The 25603-nt window shown below is 37.6% G+C and overlaps 1 protein-coding gene and 1 long non-coding RNA gene across 5 annotated transcripts; one reads left to right on the plus strand and one right to left on the minus strand.

The window, feature by feature from the left end:
- The first annotated feature begins 607 nt into the window (after positions 1-607).
- LOC127841100 (carboxypeptidase N subunit 2-like) lies at positions 608-25587 on the plus strand. 4 transcript variants are annotated; one of them, XM_052369665.1, is made up of 8 exons: positions 608-826; positions 2010-2157; positions 2992-3223; positions 4501-4688; positions 5139-5302; positions 5526-5541; positions 6843-7208; positions 13909-14007. In XM_052369665.1, the coding sequence occupies exons 1-7, from the start codon at positions 677-679 to the stop codon at positions 7184-7186; spliced, it is 1242 nt and encodes a 413-aa protein (XP_052225625.1). In that variant the 5' UTR covers positions 608-676; the 3' UTR covers positions 7187-7208; positions 13909-14007. The 4 variants fall into 4 exon arrangements, with proteins under 4 accessions (XP_052225625.1, XP_052225624.1, XP_052225622.1 ...); XM_052369664.1 differs by lacking the exon at positions 13909-14007 and adding an exon at positions 8524-8691; XM_052369662.1 differs by lacking the exons at positions 608-826; positions 2010-2157; positions 2992-3223; ... (1 more) ...; positions 5139-5302; positions 5526-5541 and adding exons at positions 15044-15191; positions 16470-16701; positions 17490-17677; ... (1 more) ...; positions 18433-18448; positions 24824-25587 and having other exon boundaries at positions 7158-7208; positions 13909-14144.
- Positions 22449-24502, minus strand: LOC127841118 (uncharacterized). Its single transcript, XR_008030712.1, has 3 exons — positions 24429-24502; positions 23575-23690; positions 22449-23296 (listed from the first exon to the last, which is right to left on the minus strand). It is a non-coding gene; the product is annotated as an uncharacterized LOC127841118 (long non-coding RNA).
- Positions 25588-25603: the final 16 nt, after the last annotated feature.

The following is a 25603-nucleotide window of genomic DNA, read 5'->3' on the forward strand; positions in this document are numbered from 1 at the left end:
AGTGCAAGATACAACGAAATCTTTATCATTTGTGTCGTTTTTCTACTCGGAAGCACAGAGTAATTATTAATTTATTATTATAATTATTAATTGTATTGTTATTTTTATTATTATTTTATTTCAAATTTATTTTTGTATTTCTATTATTATTTTATAAGTTATAGTAGAAATACAATTTAAAATATAACAACAGACTGGGTTTTGCGATAGTCAAGTTTTGAATAAAAATTGTTATTAATTTAAGTATCAAATGTGTTGTAGCTGTAATTATATGAGCCGCGTTCTGAGAAAACTGGGCATTATGCATGTGCGTAAAGTGTCATCCCAGATTAGCCTGTGCAGTCCGCACAGGCTAATCAGGGACGACACTTTGCGTCTAAAATTGATTTTCGGCAAGGAGGGACTTTCTTGAAACTAAAAATACCATAAAAGCGGAAAGTGTCGTCCCTGATTAGCCTGTGCGGACTGCACAGGCTAATCTGGGACGACACTTTACGCACATGCATTTTATGACCAGCTTTCTCATAATAAGACACATATGAACAGTAACAGTAGAATGAGCTGAAACAGATTCAACTATAACCACTGTCTTACTAGCGGAATAAAAACAGTGGACTCGTGACCTGAGCGACTAAGCGACATATCGCGTAAAAACGTCCGTTAACGAGAAGTAGTGATGTCGGCGACCGGATGTAGCTACGTAGAGACTTCAATGATCGCGTACTGCGACTTCCCTGTATGGTCCCCACCGCTCATGGACAGCCAGTTTTCGTCGCCCCCGGGCAAGGTCGTGCTCAGAGACATCAATGGGGATATACCCAGCCAGGTGAGGTTCATCAAGGAACTGGACTTTCGGCATATTTTTCGTATATTGCATTGCCTTAACATAATATGAAGGAGCTGTTTCCCAGTTAACAATTTCTCATTAATCAATGCGCACAAGGATTCGAATCAGCGACCGCCGGGCTTTTAAAAAATTGTCGGCTTCACCATTCGGCCATGTAGATTTTATTTCAATTCACTAAGGCAGTTTTACGGTTGAGACTAAGTAATACAACATGTATCATACATACCGTTATAATAATAGAATGCACACGCTTAACAATTTTTTCTTTAATTGCCTATATATATTTTTAAAGTACTATATTTTTAATCCAGCTAGTTTTCGTATTATACCGTTTTCTCTCTCTCTTAACCCTCGTGCTTATCGAAACATACAAAAGTTTTTCTTATTACAAGTATCTATTATGATAAAATAACAAAACAAGTTTTGAATTACGACGTACACATATGTAAATCATCTTTATAAATAAATATAGATAGATGGACGGACGGACGGACGGACGGAAGGAGGACGGACGGACAGACAGACAGACAGACAGACAGACAGACAGACAGACAGACAGACAGACAGACAGACAGACTGCTATCGGAACCGAAAAGAATTTGACAAATGGCCTTGAGGTTTTTTATCATTAAAAAAAACAACAATATCGATTTCGAATGGGTTGTAGTTATAAAAACCGCACACCATAATCACAAGCATGTTATAATGTGGGCAAGTATTTGTTTTGCAATGGGCAAGTATTTGTTTTGCAATGATACACATTCTTAAAAAAATAGGTTTGAAAATATCCTATTAAGTGGACAACTCGAAGGAACGATCGTTCAAGGGCGTTTCATATATTTTCGGATCTTCGGTGAAGTCTTTTTTGTATTATTTAATACTTTGCGTTGTTTTTATGTTTTCTTTGTCATATCTATTTATAGCGTCATTCTTTAGAACCGGGAGCCGTTCGTGAGAGTCATTATTGCATTTTATAACCGCTTGTGTTTTATGACTTTACCATTAATTTATAATTTTGTTTTCAGCTTGTGAACACGCTATTGTCATTGTGCAGGTTTTATATATTGTATGCAATGTATTCACAATTAAAAGTCACTTTCTAACTGATTTTACATGTTTCTGAATCGACGCTCTATTGTGATATGCCTGTCGTTGCCTGCAGGCTTTTAGTGGTCTCTATAACAACGGCGGTAACCCTGGTCTGCAGCAGATCAGCTTAGACTGTGGGAACACCGGGCTCCAAACACTGACCCTTCACACCGACTCGATGACCCCTAACCTCGCCTGGGTAACGAGCATGCTGATCACGTGTAAGTTTGCTTGTTCTTGCTAGTTTTCAAGTGAGTCCCTACCGTTTTCAGTGATAATTGCTGAAATAAGTGTTAAGTAAATAATTCCGTAAAAAACGGTTGAAAGCCAATTCCAAGTGACTTGTCATAGAATTTTACTGGAGTGTGTTGGCAAGCGGTCACGTGCTTTACATAAAGGACAAACTACTCAAAACAGGGCTGTCCAACTATACTACTAGCAAGTTCGATTATAATACGATGCGTGTATATAATTGGACCGTGTTCTATGAAAAGGGGGTTTAATGCATGTGCGTTAAGTGTCGTCCTTGATTAGCCTGTGCAATCTGCACAGGCTAATCAGAGGCTTATCAGGGACGACACTTTTCGCCTTAGCTTGACTTTTGCTAAGAAGAGACTTTCTTTAAACGAAAAATATCATAAAAGCGGAAAGTGCGGACTGCACAGGCTTATCTGGGACGACACTTTACGCAAATGCATTTAGACCCATTTTCACCGAGCACGGCCCATATGACATATGTGGTTATCATACCTAGCGGCACTTTGACTAGGGACTTCAATTCACCGTAGTACCTTCTCAACAATTAAAGATGTTAAATGGTGACCGTAAATGACAGCTATAAACAAATGTGTCCATATTTTCGAACTATGAACATGAAAACATCTTACTCCCGTGGAGTTAACAAACACTCGGTGATACATTAACGAGCGCTATCACTTTTAACATTTTTTTGTTCTAAATATTGTAATATTTGATTTTACACAGCGTTGGATGCTTGAATTCTTTAAAATGATAAAGTTGATTTGTATACTGTTGAAATTGACCTCTATTTCCAGTCTGCGTTTCAGTGGTGATCGAAGATTCAGCCTTTTCAGCGATGACTGGGCTTCAAAAGTTGTCGATTTTAGGTGGCAACGTCAGTAGCATATCTCCGACGGCGTTCGCCGGCATGACAAGTCTGACGACCCTAGAGCTATTATCGGACATACCGGCGGGATTGCCCGTCGGCTTGTTTGACGACCTGACTGAGTTAAAAACTCTGGATATGGCCGACACAAAGATTTACAGGTGTTGAATACAGAGACTAGCAATATACCTTCATCTATTTGTGACTTACATCGAGTAATACAAGTTGTGATTCATATCTAAAAGCAAGAAATCTTCTTTTAATTTTCAAATGATGAACAATTAATACATATTTAATGCACATTTTATTTTCATTTCGGGTAATAAATGTTTCCTACTGCTTATTCCATTATATAACGTAGACTCTATTAGTTTAAGCTCTACATACCCTAAAGTGATTCATTTTTAGATCAAGTTTTCAATGTGAACTGATTGCGTTTTAATGAAGACGGTAAAATACTTAACCCTTTGGCATATCAAGTATCAGATTTAAATATTTTATTGTAAAAAGCTAGTGGTTGTTTGTTGGTTAACCCATTTATGCCTAGCGTCTAGAAAAAAAGACATTGGCAAACAGCGTAGACCCAGATGAGACGCCGCATCATGTGCCGTCTCATAAGGGTCTGCGCTGTTTGCTTAAAGGAATTTCTGTAAGAAATATTCTAAATATAGAAATAAATATACTAGACATCCCTAATTTTGGAAATTAATTGATCCAATTTAGAAGGATGGGAGAGTCAACTAGGCATAAATGGGTCAAGTTGCGTTTTCGACGTTGTCAACAATATTTTAGTCAGTACACCAACGCACATTTTTCCTAGGATAGCCGGTTTACCAGAACTCAGTTCACAACTTAACCCATTTATGCCTAGTGGACTCTCCCATGTCTATCATATGCATTTCTATATTTAGAATATTTCTTACAGAAATTCCTTAAAGCAAACAGCGCAGACCCTGACGAGACGCCGCATCATGCGGCGTCTCATCTGGGTCTACGCTGTTTGCCAAGGCCTTTTTTTTAGACGCTAGGCATAAATGGGTTAAAAGACAGCTGCATTACCTGACGTCAAAGCTAATGAAACAATCAAGAACTATGGGATCAGTTTGCCTATTTTTTGTCCTTACGGTCATTTTGAATATGGGTCCTATGGTCATATAACATGTTAAGTTAAACTTAAAATGTTTTTTTTTTATGATTTTTGTATGGGCATATTTTAAACGATAATATGAATTTTTAAAACTTGCATTAAACTTCTGTAAATAGTCATACGCTGTTATGATTTGTTAAGTTCATATTAACATAAAACATGTTTATTTAATAAAAACGATAATTTCACGTCGATTGGTGAGATTTTACTTGCGACATCCTCGAAAACGACCCTGGATGTATCACATGTCAATGTATAAACGTGTTTTCTTAATTTGCCTCCGGAATAAAGTCTTCCAGCCGGAATCTTTGACAACCTAAAGAAGCTTGAGACACTAAAGCTGAAGGGGACCGGTCTGACGTCTCTTCCGGAGCACGCGCTGTTGCCCCTTCTCAGTCTGAATTCGCTGACTTTGGACGAGAACGCGTGGGCGTGCGACTGCGGCCTGCAATGGCTGGCGGAGTACCTGTACGACACCAGTAAGTCAAAAAGGCACATATCATATGAGTGTGTTAACCCATTTATGCATAGAAAAAAGGCCTTGGAAAACAGCGTAGTCCCAGACGAGACGCCGCATGATGCGGCGTCTCATCAGGGTCTGCGCTGTTTGCTTAAAGGAATTTCTGTAAGAAATATTTTAAATATAGAAATAAACATACTAGACATTCCTAATTTTGGAAATAAATTGTTCTAATTTAGAAGGATGGGAGAGTCCACTTGGCATTAATGGATTGCAGTGACGGTATGGGAGACGATCGTACTCCTATCCTGGACAGAGAATCCTGATTCTAGTCTAGTTGATTCACTAGTCAGATTTTACTTGCTAAATAGATGCGAACACTTTCTTATGTAATATGATGATCGAACAATCCAGAAAGTTAGGATGTTTAAACTATAAAGAAAATTCATTTTTAAGAGTCCATTTTTAGGCTTAGCGACAGCGAAATGCGGCGGCCCGGCCGCTTTAGCGGGATTCGACCTTGCCAGGTCTCTGGCTTCACTGACCTGTGTACCAACGACGACGACATCTGCGACAACGGTGACAACAACAACTTCAGCGGCGGCATTGACGACTGTTGTTGCCGTTGCACAGGTAGATTGTAAAACTGCATCATATTTGTTAAATCACTGCAATTCTTAATTTTTAATATACATAATCTGTTTCTTGGATTTTTCCATGAGCAATTATTTACAAACGTTTGCATTAACTATGTGAAATTTACTTTACGTATAAATACAAATTGAAGTAGACTATTTGTTTGTAATGTTATAAAAAATATTTAAATATTACCAAATATTTAACCATTTCGTTCCAGGAAACCAGTTCAGATGGTAAGTTTTAATTGCTATACAAGTATGACATTTTGCCATTTTAGATAGTTACTAAGTATTAAGTATTAAGTTACACTGGCTATACACTAATGGCTGTACACGTATGGCCCATTGCCATTGTATTAATTTACAATAGCTATAAACTAATGACTGTACACTTATGACCCATTGCCATGGCTATACACTAATGGCTGTACACGTATGTCCCATTGCCATTGTATTAATTTACAATAGCTATAAACTAATGACTGTACACTTATGACCCATTGCCATGGCTATACACTAATGGCTGTACACGTATGACCCATTGCCATGGCTATACACTAATGGCTGTACACGTATGACCCATTGCCATGGCTATACACTAATGACTGTACACTTATGACCCATTGCCATGGCTATACACTAATGGCTGTACACGTATGACCCATTGCCATTGTATGAAGTTACACTGGCTATACACTAATGGCTGTACACGTATGACCCATTGCCATTGTATGAAGTTACACTGGCTATACACTAATGGCTGTACACTTATGACCCATTGCCATTGCACTAAGTTAAACTGGCTCTACACTAAAGGCTGTACACCTATAACCCATTGCTATTGTATGAAGCTACACCGGCTAAACACTAATGGCTGTACACTTATGACCCATCGCCACTGTATTAAGTTACACTGGCTATATACTAATGGCTGTGTACTTATGAACCATTGTCATTTTTGACAGTTACACTTGCTATTAACCTATTGCCATTTTGTATAGTTATAAGGGCTTTACATCTAAGACTAGTTGTCATATAATACTTTTTCTGCCCAACGTTATTTGACTATCTTTTTTAAAATGTCTACATTTTTCTAAAAAAAGATTATCCAAACCCTATCCCTTCAAAAGTTTATGATAAAATTAATACTATTTCGCACAAGCATTTAAGTGATACACATCATTTTTCGTGAATACACACATGTATTACATAAGAATAATGAATATGCCATTGTTATTTTATTGTGTCAGAAGTCGTCCGTTCAAATTAGATGAAGTATGCAGCAACGGCTATTTGTTACATTTTAACTGATTTAAGTAATCTGCAAATTAAATGTTAAGTGTTACTGTAACACAAGGGTTACTAATTCACCGAATATAAAATGGTTGTAAAATGTAATAAAAACAACAGACGCCCTAATTAGGGACCTCCCGGTCTCAAAGACAGCGTCAATGACACTTTTTCCACGTTTTGCATTTAAATATAAATGAAGCATTTTTTAAATATACATGGATACTTTTATTTCGTCCACGAAGACACATGGTGGCGCTATGGACTTGTAGGCGGGGCGTCATTGGCCCTCATTGTGGCGTTAGTGGCTCTGTGCGGCTGCTGTTACTATAGAAACCAGATCAATGACTTGAAGAGGAGAGTCAACAACCATGGACCATTACCTGTAAAGACGAGCGCAACAAAATTTGCATCACCAATAGTGTCCGAAACGCGACCAAGTACGAATACAGTTGCCGGCGTTACTACGGTCGACGAACAACCTCCGCCGTATACCGGAAGAAAGTCAGCAGCCAAGGTGATGCCGGCGGCCCAGACTCGTCGACATAACGCTTGGGACAATTATCCGTGGACGATTAGTGGCTGGTAGTTCTATTAGACTTGAAAATGACGTAAGCATTGTGGCCGCATGTGTATAATGTATAATAAACGTACACCCAAGAAAACATTCGCCAGATATAATTTACATATACATTTACATTATATATATATATATATATTAAATATTTCATTACAAGGGTGAAAAACTGACATGTTAGATCGGCATTCAAGAATTTTAGACAAATTATTTATTTTCTTTATTGTTTGTATAAAAATTTACTCATATGGGAAAAACTTAAAGTGAGAAAATAGTTTAGCTTAAAGGGGCCTTTTCACGTTTTGGTAAATTGACAAAATTTAAAAAAAAAGTTGTTCCAGATTCGCAAATTTGGTGTTAGTTATATTTATGAGGAAACAGTAATACTGATCATTTCATTTACCGTGCTCTAAAATAGCCATAATATGCATCTTTTGCGATTTAAAAACCTGAAAATTATAAACCGTTGCAACGCGAAACGATTTAATTAATAATTTGGAGAGTTCTGTTGTTGTCGTTATATTTTTTGAAACTACGAGGATTGCTTATATAAAGTAAAAAATACTTCCTTCATTGTATGAGCACGGATGGTTAGTGGTCTAAGTGGTAGACTTTTACTCCATGACTCCAGGGATCAGTGGTTCGAGCCCTGTTGAGGGTTACTTTTTTTCTTATCTTTTTAAATTTTATTCTTGATTTTTTACTGGAGCGTTTTAGATCCAATGTTTACATTAATCAATATAAAGCATTTAATGACAAACTTAAATACGTTCCAAAATCTGTAAAACGGCACCTTTAATGCTTTTAATTGCACTCATGTCATATTTCAAAGGAAATATTGCTTTAGTTTACAAAAACATTATTGAATAAAGCGAAATGTTAACGCAACAACCATGTAGTCAATAGTCTATTGAAATCAACGTGTAAATATGAAATGATGAATATATGCAAATAAGTATTGAAGTTAAAATGAGTTCAATTCTATAATAAATACCACAGCAAGTGCAATTTATTTTTAGTTTGCATTTAAACGTTGAAAATGCTACGTTAAACGTTCCTTATATTTTTGTTAACATTCTTTCTACTTTTATATTACGATTTATAATGTGTTATGTATTTTTCGTTAGAAAATATAATATACATAGCATAAAGTAAATGTGATCCAAATACACCTATCAATAAGACTAAGTATGTTTATATTTTGGAACCTTTTAAATAGAAATAATAAAGGGGCCCTTAGAAAATTATCAATTACTGTAAAATGTCAAGCGTATTAGGGTGTCAATAACTGACTTTGAATTTAGTTTACAGCTATAAATCATTGTTGATTGTGCTTTATTTTGTTTCAGAATTTCTCCATAACGTGATGTTTTGTACTGCTATATAAAATATTGACACCAGTCTTTCTTTAATAAAAAAAACTACATGCATAAAATATGATGTGCATGTGTATAAGTAGTAATAAGTATAATACATTGTAAACATTCAAATGTGTCGGACAAGCACGAGGGCCAAGATATACACGTGTTTACACCAATGAACTTTCGCAATTTTAGTATATATTGCAGGTAAAGTAAAATTTCAACTACACAAGTGTCTTACATACTATATCGTCGTTGCTGATATGTGGGATGAATGTATACGATTTCTGCAGCATGTGATGAATTTTTTTATAATATAAATATATACTTGCTGATATTCCGATGGATAAAAAAATTTGTCACGAACACTGATTCATCCACCACACATGTTTGACTCAAACAAATCTATTACATATTCTAAAGTAGACCCTGGGTCCGGCTTAATGGAAAAACTACAAAACCCGAGTGTAGTCGCGCGACTGTGTGGTCGACCGACGCTCTTCGGCCGCCAACTGACCACTCGCCGCGTTCAAGGAACAAGTTGCCGCGACTGTAGTCGCACGACGGTGTGGTCAGTCGACTGCGGTCGTGGTAGTCGCTGTTGTTAGGAGTAGAAATGGGTCTCTTGTCTCGCGCAGCCGAAAGGCGACCTTCGCGCCCGCTGCCCGGCCACGAACACCTTACCCTTACCGACCTCGGATCAGGCGAGATTACCCGCTGAACTTAAGCATATTAGTAAGCGGAGAAAAAAAAACTACGAGCATTCCCTCAGTAACGGCGAGTGAAGCGGGAAGAGCCGGGCACCGAATACCCGGCTCAAACGGGCCGCGGGAAATGTGGTGTTTAGGCGGCCGATTGGCGTCCACGACCGGTTTTTGAGTCCTCCTGATAGTTGCCTTGCCCAGAGCGGGTGTCAGGCCCATGGCGGGACTCGGTCGGGGCGCCTTCCAGCCGCCTCGGAGTCGGTTGCTTGGGAATGCAGCCCTAAGCGTGTGGTAAACTCCATCTAAGGCTCAACGCTTGCACGTGTCCGATAGCGGACAAGTACCGTAAGGGAAAGTTGAACAGAACTTTGAAAACAGAAATCAAGAGTCCGCGCGGGGAATTCAGCCCGACAGGCGGGGCTGTGCCCCGGCCGAGATTCGTCTCGGACCTGGCTGGCGCACCGGCACTCGCAGGCAGGGTACACTTTCCCCGGCTAGCGGAAGGCCACGACCGGTTCGGTGGCGGTCAGGTGCCCGGAGGGAAGGTATCTGTGCGTGGCTCGCGCCGCGTGCAGAACGTACAGCCCTCCGAGGTGGACTCGTCGCCGGACCGAGGATACCGCCGCGGCCACAAGCCGCGGGCCGTCCGGATGCGTTCGACTTTGGCCACGCTGCTCGCAGCGGGTCGATGCCGCGTGCCATGTAAGGGCTCGCGAACGTGGGCCGCCTAGGGTCAGTGGCGAATCGGTCGGCAACCCACGAGGAGCGCGAGGTAATGATTGATAGGGACTGACGAGGGAATCCGTATTGCGGCGCTAGAGTTGAAATTCTTGAACCTAAACTTCTTGAACTTTCTTGGGTCGGTGGGTGGTGGTGCATGGCCCTTCTTAGTTAGACTCTTGCCTGCTAAATAGCTCGGGCGTCCTCTGGTGCGCCCTTCGAGCGTGTTAGAGGGACGAATGGCGTTTATCAATAACAGGTCTGTGATGCCCTTAGATGTTTGGGGCCGCACATGCGCTACACTGAATGGATAAGCGTGCGTCTTGCCTGGCCAGAGAGGGCCGGGAAATCCGTTGAACCCCATTTGTGCTAGGTATTGGGGCTTGCAATTGTGCCCCATGAACGAAGAATTCCTAGTAAGCGCGAGTCATCAGCTCGCATTGATTACGTTCCTGCCCTTTGTACACACCGCCCGTCGCTACTACCGATCGCTACAGTCAATGAGTTCTTCGGATTAGACCCTTGGGCCGGCTTCGCGGTCTGCTCTAGGTGCGCCGAGAAGATGCGCAAGTTGACCGGGCAAGATGTCGTAAAAGTCGTAACATGGTATCCGTAGGTGAACCTTCGGATGGATCATTACCAAGACTATCTCAAAAAGTCGAAGCGCTTCTCAAATCTTACAACCACCGGCAAGTCGCATGCGGTCCAGGTCGTCGGGGCCGTGCGCTGTGGCGAAGCCGACAAAGCCGAGCGTGCGGCCGAGGTACTGGCTGCCGCTCGCACTACTAGCCCACGTTGATGGCGGCGGCGTGTCCGACGAGCTGGAAACGCCGGGGCGAAATGCGAACGGACGCGTAATCTGCCTAAGCGTCCGGACTGTGGAGTACCTGGGATGGGGGCTCGCAACCCCGAGGCCAGCGGGACCGCTCGCTCGGATGTCCCGCGAGGTTCAAAGAGCGGCGACACAGAGTCGCTGCCGCCCCGATCGTTGTTCACGAAACACTCGGTCTCGACTGGAGTCAGTTCTTGTCTCCCTAGAACGCAAGTCTTAGCTCGCCCTGCACGGCGTCGAAGCGCGGGCCTCCGGCTGCCTCACGGCGGCCGCGAGTAGACCCGTCAATGTGTAGACAAAAACAACTCTATGCAGTGGATCACTCGGCTCGTGCGTCGATGAACAGCGAAGCCAGCTGCGTGAATTAATGTGAATTGCAGGACACATTGAACATCGACATCTTAAACGCACATTGCTATCTGCCGTGGCCTCGCCTGTCCGAGAGTCGGCTAAACGTACTTATCTGCGTGAATTTTGCACGGGTTTTGGGTGCCGACAAAGAGTCAAGCGACGAGCAGTCGTGGTGTGAGGGGTGGATTGAGGTTGCTCGACAGTATGTCGAACAACGCGCGGTCGACTGACGATCGTCGCTCTCCATTAAACCCGGTTATCGTCGCACGACGATTATTCGCTGGTACAACCGTAGTCGCCCGACCATAGTCGCTCTCATCACCGGACCCATCACCACAGGCCCTATTTGAGCAAAAACTGGTCGCAGTCGCTATTACTTTCTTTGCTATCACCTACACACAATACGGTCATCGCTGTGAAACTTAGCGAGATTCAACAAGTTTTGTTTTAAAGGAGGTCAAAACTAAATGTTGATTCTGAATGTAAATGACAATCAAACCAAGCGGGACAAAGTGTTCGGTTGATATCTAATATTTACCCATTAGTAGTGGTTTAACAAGCGGAATATGAACAAGGGCATCACAAACGGATTTGATAAGAAAACATTTATTGATAAGAAAACATCTATTTCTTTAAGTGAATTATGCATGAAATAAAATTACCGAAGAATGTTATCTTAGCACAATTCTATTGACATCCACTGAAATAAAAATCTATAGTAAACCCAGTTAGGTGAATTGTGTTTGTACTTTGTATAAAATAGTGCTAAAACGAAAAGAAATGAACATGTTCGTACTTAAACAAAGAAGTGCATATATCCCTCCTTAACATTGCTTTGATAACAAATCTGAATAAGTATATATATAAACTGTGCATTTGGATATATAAAACAGTAGCACAATTCAGAACTACACTTGGGCCATATAAATTAATTGAAGCGAAAGAAACTTCGCAAAAGCATAAATCTGACGATAACACGGGCTTTTGAACTTTTATCTTTTTAAAAATGAAGTTTATTTTACCACAATGCACTTAATTTAACATTGAATGTTCGGGGCTATGTCCCTGACCTAATCACTTATTCACTATACAAAATAAATAAAAATAAATAAAGTTTATCCTGCTAAGCCTCGCATGATAAACTTGATCTTTATCCAAAACTCACATAATATTCTCTATTTATGACCCTTACCACGATAGAATTTCAGCTTTAAGATCATTTTGTGTTGTAATTATAAGAATTGAATAGCATCTTTCTGCATTTCATCGGTGTATGAGCTGTCGGGAAAAATACACATAATTTATGCATGCCGTCGGCGTTTATGCAAATTGGGCGTTATTTTCCCAAAAAGTTCATACACCGATTAAATGCAGACAAATGCTATTCAATACTTAATTGATTACAACTTCAAATTTCGACATTGACATAGCGCGGTCCTTAGTGGCAATGCGGATGTGCTTTTGAGCGACACTCGGTGGTATATCTCCAAAGCTTCACGCTGGTCCCGAACTGAGCCGTAATTAAAAATTAAATTGGAACATAATTATACATAATTAACTTTATAAGAAGTAAAACCCGATTGTGATTCACATCATAAACAGTTTCAAAATTACATGTCACTTACGTGCATTCGTTTATCGGCTTTAAAATCGCATTAAAACTGAATGCCATATTTATTATTGTGTTTAACTCGGAACGCGATACAAAACCTTGATGACAGATTTAAAAATACAAAGATTGTGACGAATGAATACATTATAATTGCCTGTGTACGAAATATCATGTTTATTAGAGTACAATTTAGCATTTTAGCCTTGACAAGATCGCAACAAAAATATTATTCTAAAAATCAAATATTCTGGATACTACAAATATATAGATATGTGCTTTTAAGTCGTGAGATTTGTATAAACGTTAAGAAAAGGACATAGACAACGGCTTTTGAATAATTCAATTTAGTTAAAATGTAAGTCATGACGTTTATCAATTTTAATTCGAAATATAATTATATTTCTTAAGAATATGTTCATCGTTTTCAGAATGCTTACACTAGTTTCCATTTTGAACACGGCTGTGGCTCGGTACCCGAAAGGATTTGAATGTTTTACACGGAGCTTAATTAAGTTATCGTTTCAGATAGGTCAGTGATTACCCCATTTATGCCAAATGGACTTTCCCGTCCTTCTAAATTGGATCAATTTATTTCCAAAATTAGGGATGTATAGTATATCCATTTATATATTTAGAATTTTTCTTACAGAAATTCCTTTAAGCAAACAGCGCAGACCCTGATGAGACGCCGCATCATGTGGCGTCTCATCTGGGTCTACGCTGTTTGCCAATGCCCTTTTTCTAGACGCTAGGCATACATGGGTTAAACATGCACCACACGTTGTCCTATATCAGACTTAAAGAACAAGGGCTAGTTAAAACCTATTTATTTTAGCTCGATAACATCGAGGTTTCCAGGTTAAGAACATGGTTTATGTCATGTGTAATGCTATGCTTGATATATAAACCAAGCTTCCTTAAAAAAAAACGCATCTCTCTCTCAGGACGACGACGACAAAGACGACGACGACGAAGATGATGATGATAATAATAATAATTATAATGATGATGATGATGATGATGATGATGATGATGATGATGATGATGATGATGATGATGATGATGATGATGATGATGATGATGATGATGATGATGATGATGATGATGATGATGATGATGATGATGATGATGATGATGCTTCTCATTATTAATAGCGGAATAAAGGAATACAAACGCGAACTCGTGCGTGACTTAACAATTTATCACAAAGACCGTTCGTTAACTGGAAGTAGGGATGGCGAGCGGATGTAGCGACACAGTAATCAGTACTAATCAACTTATCACCTACTGCGACTACCCCTTGTGGTCTCCGCCGCTCCTGGACAGTCAGTTTTCGACATCCCCGGGAAAGATCGAGCTCAGAAACATCAATGGGGATATACCTAGCCAGGTGAGGTTCATCAAGGACTCTGTCATTAGCCAGATAGTGTGTTGATTTAATTGCCTTAAATGTAAACTCGAAAGCAGATGATTCGCGGTTCAGAAATAGTTCTGTCATTTAAAAAGAGAATTTGCTTACATAAAAAATTCGAATCAGTGACCACCGAGCTGTAAAACTAGCGATAGGTCTAAAAAAATGTATGTTCCTTCAAATAATTGTTTGACGTGTACCTATATATTGTCGAAATGGCTATTTTCCTTTAACGTATTGTTTTTCATATAATCGATCCATAACAAAACAAATGAAAAACTCTCAATTCCGCCATCCAATAAGAGAGTACATGTGAAAACTATCGACAGATGCAAATGTATTGTTTATCAGCAAATATACAACGATTACCATTAAGACGCATTGAAGTTCTAAAAAAACGCACCTTTATCACAAACAAGTGTCCGTTTAACAACACATGCAGACAATGTGTTAGTGCTTTTTTCATCGTCTGACATACACATACTAAAACGACAAATGTATTACTGCACTATACTATACTATAAACATCTCAAATGGACGATCGGGCTCACAGCGTTTCCGCAGCTTTAGGACCTGCCTGGTTGTAATAATTGTATTTTTTAATTGCATTTTTCTGTTTTATTTATGAATAAACACATTTAATATGATCCGGCGGTCGTAGATTCGAGTCATTGTCGCACTATATAACTGCTAGTGTTTTAATGTCTTCATCATGAATTGCAAACTATGGTGTCTTTCTGTGTACACGCTTTTGGCGTTTGTGTTGTGTAGTTTTTAGAAATTATATAGCATATTCGAAGTATCAAGTAAATTTTTTAAATTATTTTCAATTGCTCTGAATCGATGCTTATTTAGAACATGTGTGTCTTTTTCGGAAGGCTTTCAGCGGTCTCTATAACACCGGAGGTTTCTCTGGTATCCCGCAAATAAGTTTAGACTGTGGTTTTACCGAGACCCAAAGACTGACCCTTCACAACGACTCGTTGACCCCTAACCTAGTCTGGGTTGAGAGCATGCTGATCACGTGTAAGTTTGCTTGTAGTTGCAGTGTTTTGAATGAGTACTTATCCTTTTCAGCGATTATTGCTCAGTAACCTGTCAATTTAGGCTTTCCGTAAACAAACGCTTTGTATTGGCCGTTCCGAGGCTTGACTCAGCTTGCACGAAACTCGCATTTTATGTTTAGTCATGTATTGTATATGCAATTAAATCGTCACTTGCCTTAAAGGGGCCTTTTCACAGATTTTGGCATTTTTCAACTTATTAATTAAATGCTTTATATCGATAAATGTAAACATTGGATCGTAAAAGCTCCAGTAAAAAATCAAGAATAAAATTAAAAAAAGGAAAAAAACACTGCCCGGACCAGGTTTCGAACTAGTGACCCCTGGAGTCCTGCCAGAGTCCTGAAGTAAAAACGCTCTAGCCTACTGAGCTATTCCGCAGAGTACACGTACGTGTCGTATTTTATACCTTATATAAGCAATCTTCGTAGTTTCACAAAATTTAACGACAAAAACAGAACTCTCCAAATTATTCAATCGTTTCCAATCTGAACGCATCGGACAGTGGGCTACACCACACCGTCGATCGCCGATATGGCGGAATTGTCCGAGGTGTCCCGATTGCCAAGAGACGATCGCCGATATGGCGGAATTGTCCGAGGTGTCCCGATTGAATCGTTTCGCGTTGCAACGCTTTATAATTTTTAGGTTTTAAAATCGTCAAAAGATGCATATAATGGCTATATAAGACCATGGTAAATGTTCAGTATTACTGTTTCCTCACAAATATCATAACTAAAACGAAAATTTGCGAATCTGAAAGAACTTTTTTCAATTTTGTCAATTTACCAAAGCGTGAAAAGATCCCTTTAAAACAATATTCCAAGAGGGTTCGATTCAAAGCCGATGCGTGTAAATTTCATATGTCGTAATCTTACCGAGAGATAATTTAACTATGCTGTTCAATCCACCATGGTACCGCCTCAACAATTACAGATATTTCAGAAAAATGTATACTTACCGGAAAAGGCAGCTATGATAAACAGTTCGTCCAAATTTTCGATTATTAGAAATTTGTGGAGACATAGTTATAGGACATGGAGTGAAGCTTCGGCAAGTATGAGCCTGAAACCTTTCAAAAAACATCGTATGCCTTGGCGGTTACAACCCCCGGTGATAAAATAATAAACGCTATCATATTGCTTTTTAAAAGTTTGGAAATATTTTATGTAATAAAAAGTTGAATGCTTTAAACAGAAAACATTAACTGCATGCTGTTCAACAGGACCTTTATTTCCAGTCTGCGTGTCAATGGTGATCGAAGACTCAGCCTTTGCAGCGATGACTGGGCTTCAAAAGTTGTCGATTTTAGGTGGCAACTTTTCAAGCATATCTCCGACGGCGTTTGCCGGCATGACAAATCTGACGACCCTGGAGCTGTTATCGGATATACCGGCAGGATTACCCGTCGGCTTGTTTGACGACCTGACTGAGCTAAAAATTCTGGACATGTCCGACGCAAAAATTAACAGGTATTGAATAAAGAGACGAGCAATATACATGTACAGGGATGTGTGTGTTATTTCTGCATGTAATACAAGTTGTGATTAATACCGAAGCGCAAGACAACACATATCTTTTTTTCATTGTAAAAGTTAACCACTGAAATGAATATTTTTATTCACATTTTAAATATTTTTTATTTTGGTTCCATGATTTTTCCTCTTACAATTTCATGATATTACGTAAGCTCTGTCACGCTTATCACAACATATTCGTCAGTGAGATGTTAACATCAATATTTCAGTAACATTCAAACCCCTAAGCATTAAGTACTAGCTCGAGATATTTTATTGGCAAACACTTGTGTTTGTTTGTTAAATTGGGATGTTAGCCGTTTTCAGCAGTATTTCAGTCGTGTCACGACGGTCAACTTTACCTAGGCTGGGTTTACCAGAACTAAGTGCATATACAAAGGCATTAACTGACAACCGCCCTATCTGAAGCTACCGAAACAAAAATATATAGGGAATAATATGGAATACGCATATTTTCCTTAAGATCATTCTGTAGTATGTTTGCTGTGGTAATAAACCATGTTTAACTGAAAATATTTTACTTTAAATTGTATCGGTATATATTTAAAACGACATTATGAATTATTAATAAATCCATAAAAGTTTACTTGAATCTGATAATATTTTTATGATTTTTTTAACCGTGCTTATTAATATATGAGGACAATTTCAATTAGCAGGGTAAGATTTAAAAATGTCAATATATCAAAGTATTTTCTATTATGCTGCCGGAATAAATTAAGTCTTCCCGCCGGAGTATTCAACAACCTTAAGCAACTAGAGACCCTGAAGTTGATTGGGAACGGTCTGACGTCACTTCCGGAGCGCGCTCTGCTGCCTCTGCTGAGTCTGACATCTCTGAGTTTGGAAAATAACGCGTGGACGTGCGACTGCGATCTGCAATGGCTGGGGTCGTTCCTCTACGACACCGGTCAGTCAAACAAACACGTGTGTGTGTGTGTATAAATTTACAGAGTATGAGACCATCTTGCTTATATCTTTTAAAGAGAACTCCTATAAATTCCTCGTCAGAGTTTACTTGCTTAAAAGATTCGAACAGTTACGTATGCATTAAAATGATCGAACAATCCGATTGTACGGACCACCAGGCAAGATGATTATATACCTTTGTTACATATACAGCATCTGGACGACAAAAATTGAATTATTGAATTTGTCTTCGGCATATAATCATCTTAATCAATGCAAAACGTAGCGAAATAAGAACGTAAGTATATTAAAATTAGACAACAATGACATTTGTAAAAACACATGTTTAGGCTTGGCGACAGCGAAATGCGGCAGCCCGGCCGCTTTTGCGGGATTCGACCTGTCCAGGTCTCTGGCTTCCCTGACCTGTGTACCGACGACGACGACGACAACAACGGTGACGACGGCGACAACAAGAACAGCGGCGGCGTTGACGACTGTTGCTGCGATTGCACAGGTTGATTAAACTGCATAGTTATATCACAGCAATTCAGCGTGTGTTTTTTATATATAAAGAACCTGTTTCTTGAATGTTTGCATGAGCTATATCTTATAAACGTACACATAATATATGTTGAATATAACAGCAATACATTTATTTTAAGTGGCATTAAGTTACATAATTAAACACTGTGTTTATTGTAATTTCAATTATAAAATATTAACCTTAATAAGTATTGAATTAATTCATTTCAGGAAACAAGTGCAGATGGTAAGTTCCAATTGCTATACCCTTATGCCCAATATCCAATTCCTTTATAGTTACAATTGCTATACATTTATGACCAATTGCCACTTAAAATAGTTATAGTTGTTATAAACCTAGGGCCCATTGCCGTTTGATGGTTACACACACTATACAATTATGACCAATTGTCATTTCAAATAGTTACACTGGCTATACCACGGTGCCTATACCACGTGACTTTTTAAGATCTGTGTGGGGACTAAAATGTCAACAAAAGCGCGACGAAGGTAAGATTTTTATGGATATTTTTTTTAATATGTCACCATTTTCAATGGGATAAAGTGGAGAGCCCGCTCATTCATGATAGCTTTCTATAGGTATCTTGATTTTTTTAAACAAATAAGTATTTTTTCAGTAAAGTGCAACCGCGCGTTTGAACGGTTAGAAAAAGGTAGGATCAGTGTGGGGACATTATTTTATTTTGATACAGAAACATCAACTCTGGTGCAATTAATCAATAAACGTTATGGGCGGAGCTTACACTATATTATTTTGCATTCATTTTCAGGTTTATGTTATATGTTTACGAAACACAATTCAAGAAAAATATTCTTACAGTAATATGATCTGTGTGGTATACGTGTTTCTACAATTCACGGATAAATTGAAATAATGACGACAAAATATTTTTTTATATTAAATTTCAATAATTTCAATACAACAATGATTACTACTACTATTACTACTTCTACTACTACTATTAGTAATAGTAGTAGAAGTAGTAGTAGTAGTAGTAGTAGTAGTAGTAGTAGTAGTAGTAGTAGTAGTAGTAGTAGTAGTAGTAGTAGTAGTAGAAGAAGAAGTAATAGTAGTAGTAGTAGATCTATTATTATCATTAAAAAATGATTCTTTTCAGTAATCACATATTTGACACTAGTGAGCGGAAAGGGATAAGGGAAGAAAAAAGAGGAAACAGTTTCACGAGACAGAAATGCTATACAGAAGGGGACACTAGGAGTAAGTTGGGTGCGGGCGAGACGAAACGATAGCCTGACAGAAACTGTTGCCAACAATAAGAATGGGGATAGACGAACACAATTGAAAATTTAATTCGAACACAAATTCTGCAATAGAGATTGTGCCAAATATTACACAGGTTGACAAAAAGCAAAGGCATGTTCTTTCCTCACGCCGGGTATGCGAATACTTCGTTGACGGATGGCACTTCACTAACAGAGAACAACAAACGTCACGCGCGAGAGGTAAGTTCCTCTGTTTTATTTAAAGTTATATCCTAAAGATTAGTTTTTTAGACAAGATACATGGTTGAGTTGATAAATGGTGTATCCTTTTGTATTGGGAATACACAATTTCACGGAAGAATGGTACAGTTTTGCCCAAAAATAGAAAATTCGATCGGAAAACAGAATAAACTGGATGAACAGTAAACATTTTAACAAAATAAAACTACTTAGAATTATTGCAAGAAATTGATTGCTATTCCAGCATGTAGAGTAATCACTGTGCTTCAAATACTGAAATTTTGATAGTATTCAATGAAATATAAACAAAGATAGTGCATGTTGTAATAGGTGGCATACATAAAGTTGCAGGCACTTTGTTTACCCAGGGACCTATACAAATACTATATAAATTTGTATAGGTCCCTGGTTTACCGATAAAGGGCACTTCAGATTACGGAGACTTTCAACAAAGCGGGCACTCTAATAACTGAGTTTTATCTTCTACCTTAAATGCATTTATTTATATTATGGCTATTCATACGAAACATTTTGAAAATATATTTTTCAAAAATCACATTGCTATTAATTTATACTGTGTTTATTATAATTGCAATTTTCAAATAAGATAATATTTATTATTAAATAAATGTGTACATAATGAACTTGTTTTTTTTTTTGGTAACTTGAGATTCAGAGAAATGAAAATACAACTGATAATGCGGATCAACACAATCGTGTTTAATTTTACTTTATAGCAGGGCTCTAGATAACGGTAGTGAAGGGGTCTTTATGAGGAAAATACACATTTGTTCTTCATAAAATCCTATGTCGGTTGTGCTTATTTGAATCGCATCATCAAGACGATACTTATGCGTAGCAACAAAATTAAAAAGAGAATGGTAAAACTCCCTTAATTTTGAGCCCTGCTTATAGGGAGCACTTCTCTTTACGCAACGCTAACGTTTGCTCGAAGTGCGATTCACCTGACCCTAAATCACTGTATTGGTTGAGTTTTAAGAAACACGGGTAAAATTAAATCGTAAAAACAACTGATTCTGGAAAAAAGGAATGCGTACATAAAATGTTTAAATGTCATATTATGGAGTCAGTACTTAGTATACCCCCACAAACGAAGTAAACTAATGTCCAACAACGAACCGTCGGCGGCATTCATAAGCTCCGATTCACTCATCCTGTAATAAATAATTATGTCACTTATATGCAACTTCATATGCAGCATGTGTTGTGTTTATATTAAAAACAAAGACGGATATGCATAACTTTTTACACCACTGTCGTGTGATTAAATCGACCCCGCCCGTTCTTTTATTTGATATTTTCGTTTACTGGCATTGAGCCAAAAAGTTCGAATAGAATTTCGGACCTGCATCGCTGCTGATATTAATCTCTGAGAGGCAGTTTAAGCAGAGTGATTATTCATGACATGCTATCTAATATATAAGTAAATAGCCTTATTACCTTCATTTGGACATAAAGATAAATGCTTTAGATCAACCGTTTAGAACGTAATTTAAAATATATGGGTATATAGATTTTACTCATTAGACATATCCAATTTGTTTAACATTTATCTTTCATATTTATACCAAATCATAATCATATTTCAAAGGGATAAGAACATGCTTCGGTAATTCATTTTTTATTTGCGTACTAAGTACATACATTTTTATTTATTGCCTGCTTACTTAAACAGTATTCCACAGCGAATTCTGCATTTTTTATTCACAAAAAAACGAGTGTGTTATATCTGGAAAAAAAGTGTCTAGATGTCGGGAAACGAAGTGCCCTTGTTTTTTAGATGATCGGTAAACGAAGTGCAGATGAAAAATGTGCATGCGACTCTTAAAACATTTGAATTTTCTCAAAAACATTAGTAAACTAAAATGTAACATGTTGTAACATTACTGGATATATTGATCTTTTATTTCGAATAGTAAGCACGTTCTTGATTTATTTCCAAGTATGTTTATTTTGTTAAAATATGTACTGATCATTCAATTCATGCTGATTATCGATGGAATTTTATCGTTTTTTTTAATAATTCACCGTTTTTCCGCGAATTTCTTTCTTCGCAATACGAAGTGCTATACCATTAATCACCTAGACAATGTTCTGTGTCTAAAAACCAAATAAACAGAACATAAAAACAAAAAAACCCTGAAGAACTCACCTCTCGCGCGTGGCGTTTGTTGTTCTCTGTTAGTGAAGTGCCATCCGTCAACGAAGTATTCGCATACCCGGCGTGTTCCTGAGTAATATGTATGTTTTAAAATCAAATGTGAAATAAAAACTGATAAAAGTGAATCCACCAGACGTATTGGTTTATCATGGATTTCAAAGTGCCTTGCATCATTGTGAAGAAACTTTAAACGACCAAACAAATCATACTTTTTTGACATTATTTTCTATTTTGTTGTTATTTAAAGTTGAAAATAACCGGCACGATTTACTAAAAACAAAATAATGGTCATTGTAGAAACATATATATATATATATATATATATATATATATATATATATATATATATATATATTATATATGTGTGTGTTTGTGTGTGTTATTCTCATTTATGGAATTCATATCGTTGCATTAGTTTATTACATAGTATAGATATTTACAATCATGCGCCATGTGTTTGTATAATGTCATGTTATAAATTATGACATTGTATTCAGTGTAACAAGTTTATGCTTATATTAAGTGTTAATTATTTTGAAGAGAATATAAAAAGTAAATGAATAACTATTATATTAAATGATTATATATGTACGATTCTCCTCTTGTGTTGTGGTGGGATGCAGCTGTGAAGAATGTCAAGACGTATTTCGAATAAATTAAGGAGTATTGAATTGTATACTCAACCTCATCGCCTACATTGTTTATTGTCAATTACCACGGCCTAGAATAAGTATAAGCAGGCAGTTAATAATGTAAAGCAATCGTGAAAATCACCACTTTTTAGAAACCCTGGCTGCTTATGATTATCAAACTAGCTTCAGACAGCGGTATTTAAAATTGAAATAAACGAAAAAACATCGCAAAACTTTAATCAAGTTATAGTTAATAAAGAATCACAGATTAGATAATACAAATCACAGATGCGATTCATTAATGAATAACGTAAATCTAACTTATTGCACAATTATTTGACAATAATTTCAAAAGAAACACACAAACGAACTTAACGAAACACAAAAACTAATCAAATTCGGATAACTTTAAAAGAATTTTGAAAGGGAGAGTTAAAATAAAACAACGAATAAAATAACGTAAAACGATACTCAAGTTACACAGACAAACTGTAAACTATTATGATTATTAATCAGTATTCACGGATTTATGTGAAGTGCTCACGTGTCGAGAGAGGTTTGTTTTGCGACTGTACGTTTGAAACACTCCTCAGATATGTAATACTTGTCAGGCATGTGGGGCTTGTCGTGCTCTTTGAGGTCAACCTCATTCTAACTGCCAACCCACACTGGTAACAGTTCGACAATCCCTCTTTTTTTGCACTTTTCTCTCGAGCCACGGGTAGGTAGGTACTTGTCCGAAAAGCTCCTGCCGCACTGTACACACATCATGGGGTTCTTCGTTCTTTGAAGCCTTCTAAGATTGAAGGCATCGTAAGAAGAAAAAAAGCTATTTTAATCACGTGACATTTCAATGCGTAAACTCGCTATTACAAAAATGTTAGTATCAGAATACACGCGTTCGTTTTTTTTTTAATTACCAACGATTTGACGATTATTGAGATATTTCAAGATGTATGATAACCTGAGAGATGAGATATATTGTATATTTGTACTGTTTCACGAAAATCCGTTCATCTGTTTGTTAGTATAACTGTATAAAAATGTAACTATTTTTAAGGTATTTCATCTTACCTGAAATGCTTTCCCACAGCAGTAATAGTTTCCAGAGTTAGCGTATCTCCTAATGTGGCGCAATAATCCAGCTCTGGTCTTCAACATTTTTCCGCATTCGGAGCATTGGGCCATACCTTAAAGCAAATATAATATCTAAAATAATATGTAGAATACATTACTTCACGTGACAGTAGTGTTTGGTGCCAAAATAAAAATGGAATTTAATACAATAACATTAAGTGTACACCTATTTAAGGTATGCATGGCATTGTCATCAATTTAAGATGCTCCAGCGTAAGATTTTAATTTTATGATGGGGATTGTATAGCATGCATGTATATCATAATTATGTATTAGTTCAACAAGCGGTGCAAGCGTAGTGTATAGCCATTATGTGTTTTACTTGCTATCGCATTTAAAAATCCAGTTTTTAATACATTGTTGACAAGCATTTTTTTTAGCAACTGAATAGAACTGAAAAACTTATAAACAGTATACCACACAGATCCTTCTAAAAACGTATACCACACAGATCATATTACTGTAAGAATATTTACATTGAATTTTGTTTCGTAAATATATAACAGAAACCTGAAAATGAATGCAAAATGATATAGTGTAAGCTCCGCCCATTAAGTTTATTGCTTTATTTCACCAGAAGTGATGTTTCTGTGTCAAAATAAAATAATGTCCCCACACTGATCCTACCTTTTTCTTACCGTTCAAACGCGCGGTTGCACTTTACTGAAAAAATACTTATTTGTTTTATAAAATCATGATACCTATAGAAAGCTCTCATTAATGAGCGGGCTTCCCACTTTATCCCATTGAAAATGGTGTCATATTAAACAAAATATCCATAAAAATCTTACCTTCGTCGCGCTTATGTTGACATTTTAGTCCCCACACAGATCTTAAAAAGTCACGTGGTATAGGCACCGTGTATACACTCATGTCCGATCGTCATTGTAGATAGTTACATTTGCTATGACCAATTACAAATTAGTAACAATTGCTTTACATATGACTCATAACAAATATATACAGTTTTCTGTCCAAAGGTGTTCGAGTATTTTAATGAAATGTCTTTTGTATTATAAAAATGACACTCTAAACTTATCTGTTGAATGTTGCATGATAATATTGCTCTTTCACATAGTCATTTAAGTGATGCGCAGCACTTTCCGTGAATAAACAGGGATGTTGCACACGAATAATGGAAGTATTGTTCAAACACAACGTCATGTTCTATATTTCTCCCACGCAGATAAATGGTGGCGCTATGGAATAGCTGGCGGGGCGTCCTTGGCCCTCGTTGTTGCGTTGGTGGCTCTTGGCGGCTGCTGTTACTATAGAAACCAGATCAGTGACTTGAAGAGGAAGGCCATCGATACCGGTCCATTACATGCAACGACTTTAGCCAACAACACATATGCTACACCAAAAAAGTCCGAGCCCCGACCAAAAGTGAATACAGTTTCGGGTGTTACCACTGTCGGTAAACAGCCTCCGCCGTATACCGGAAGCCAGTTGGCAGCCAAGGTGATACCGGCGACCCAGACTCGTCGACATAACGCATGGGACAATTATCCGACGACGATGAATGAATGGTAAACGTACAGTGTGTGTTTTAAAATGCAACGCAATACTTGCATGTATTATGCTTCATTAAACTACTGGGTATTCAATGCGGGATTTTTTAAAGGAAAACTTTAATTATATTTTATCCTGATGGTTGTTTGCCGTTCTTTATGTTTCATTGCTGAATTGATCTTATCGTAATACTGTTTTCAGGCAATAAATCTGTTGACAATAACTAAATAAAAAAAATGTGATTTCGCTACAGGTCTATTGAAATTTTTCGAAAAGAATTTCTTTATTGAAGTGCTTTTACGTATGTTCTTTTTATTGATTTTGCCTTGTTAATAATTATTTTGCTTGTTTTTCTCCACAGCAACAACATGTTACTGACGTGTTACTGATTTAAATGCAGATTACTTGAATTGTTCGAAAATAGATGATTCTTGTTTACTGTGTTTCATTTACT

This window comes from Dreissena polymorpha, chromosome 8 (genome assembly GCF_020536995.1).
Source record: "Dreissena polymorpha isolate Duluth1 chromosome 8, UMN_Dpol_1.0, whole genome shotgun sequence".
Lineage (NCBI taxonomy): Eukaryota > Metazoa > Mollusca > Bivalvia > Myida > Dreissenidae > Dreissena > Dreissena polymorpha.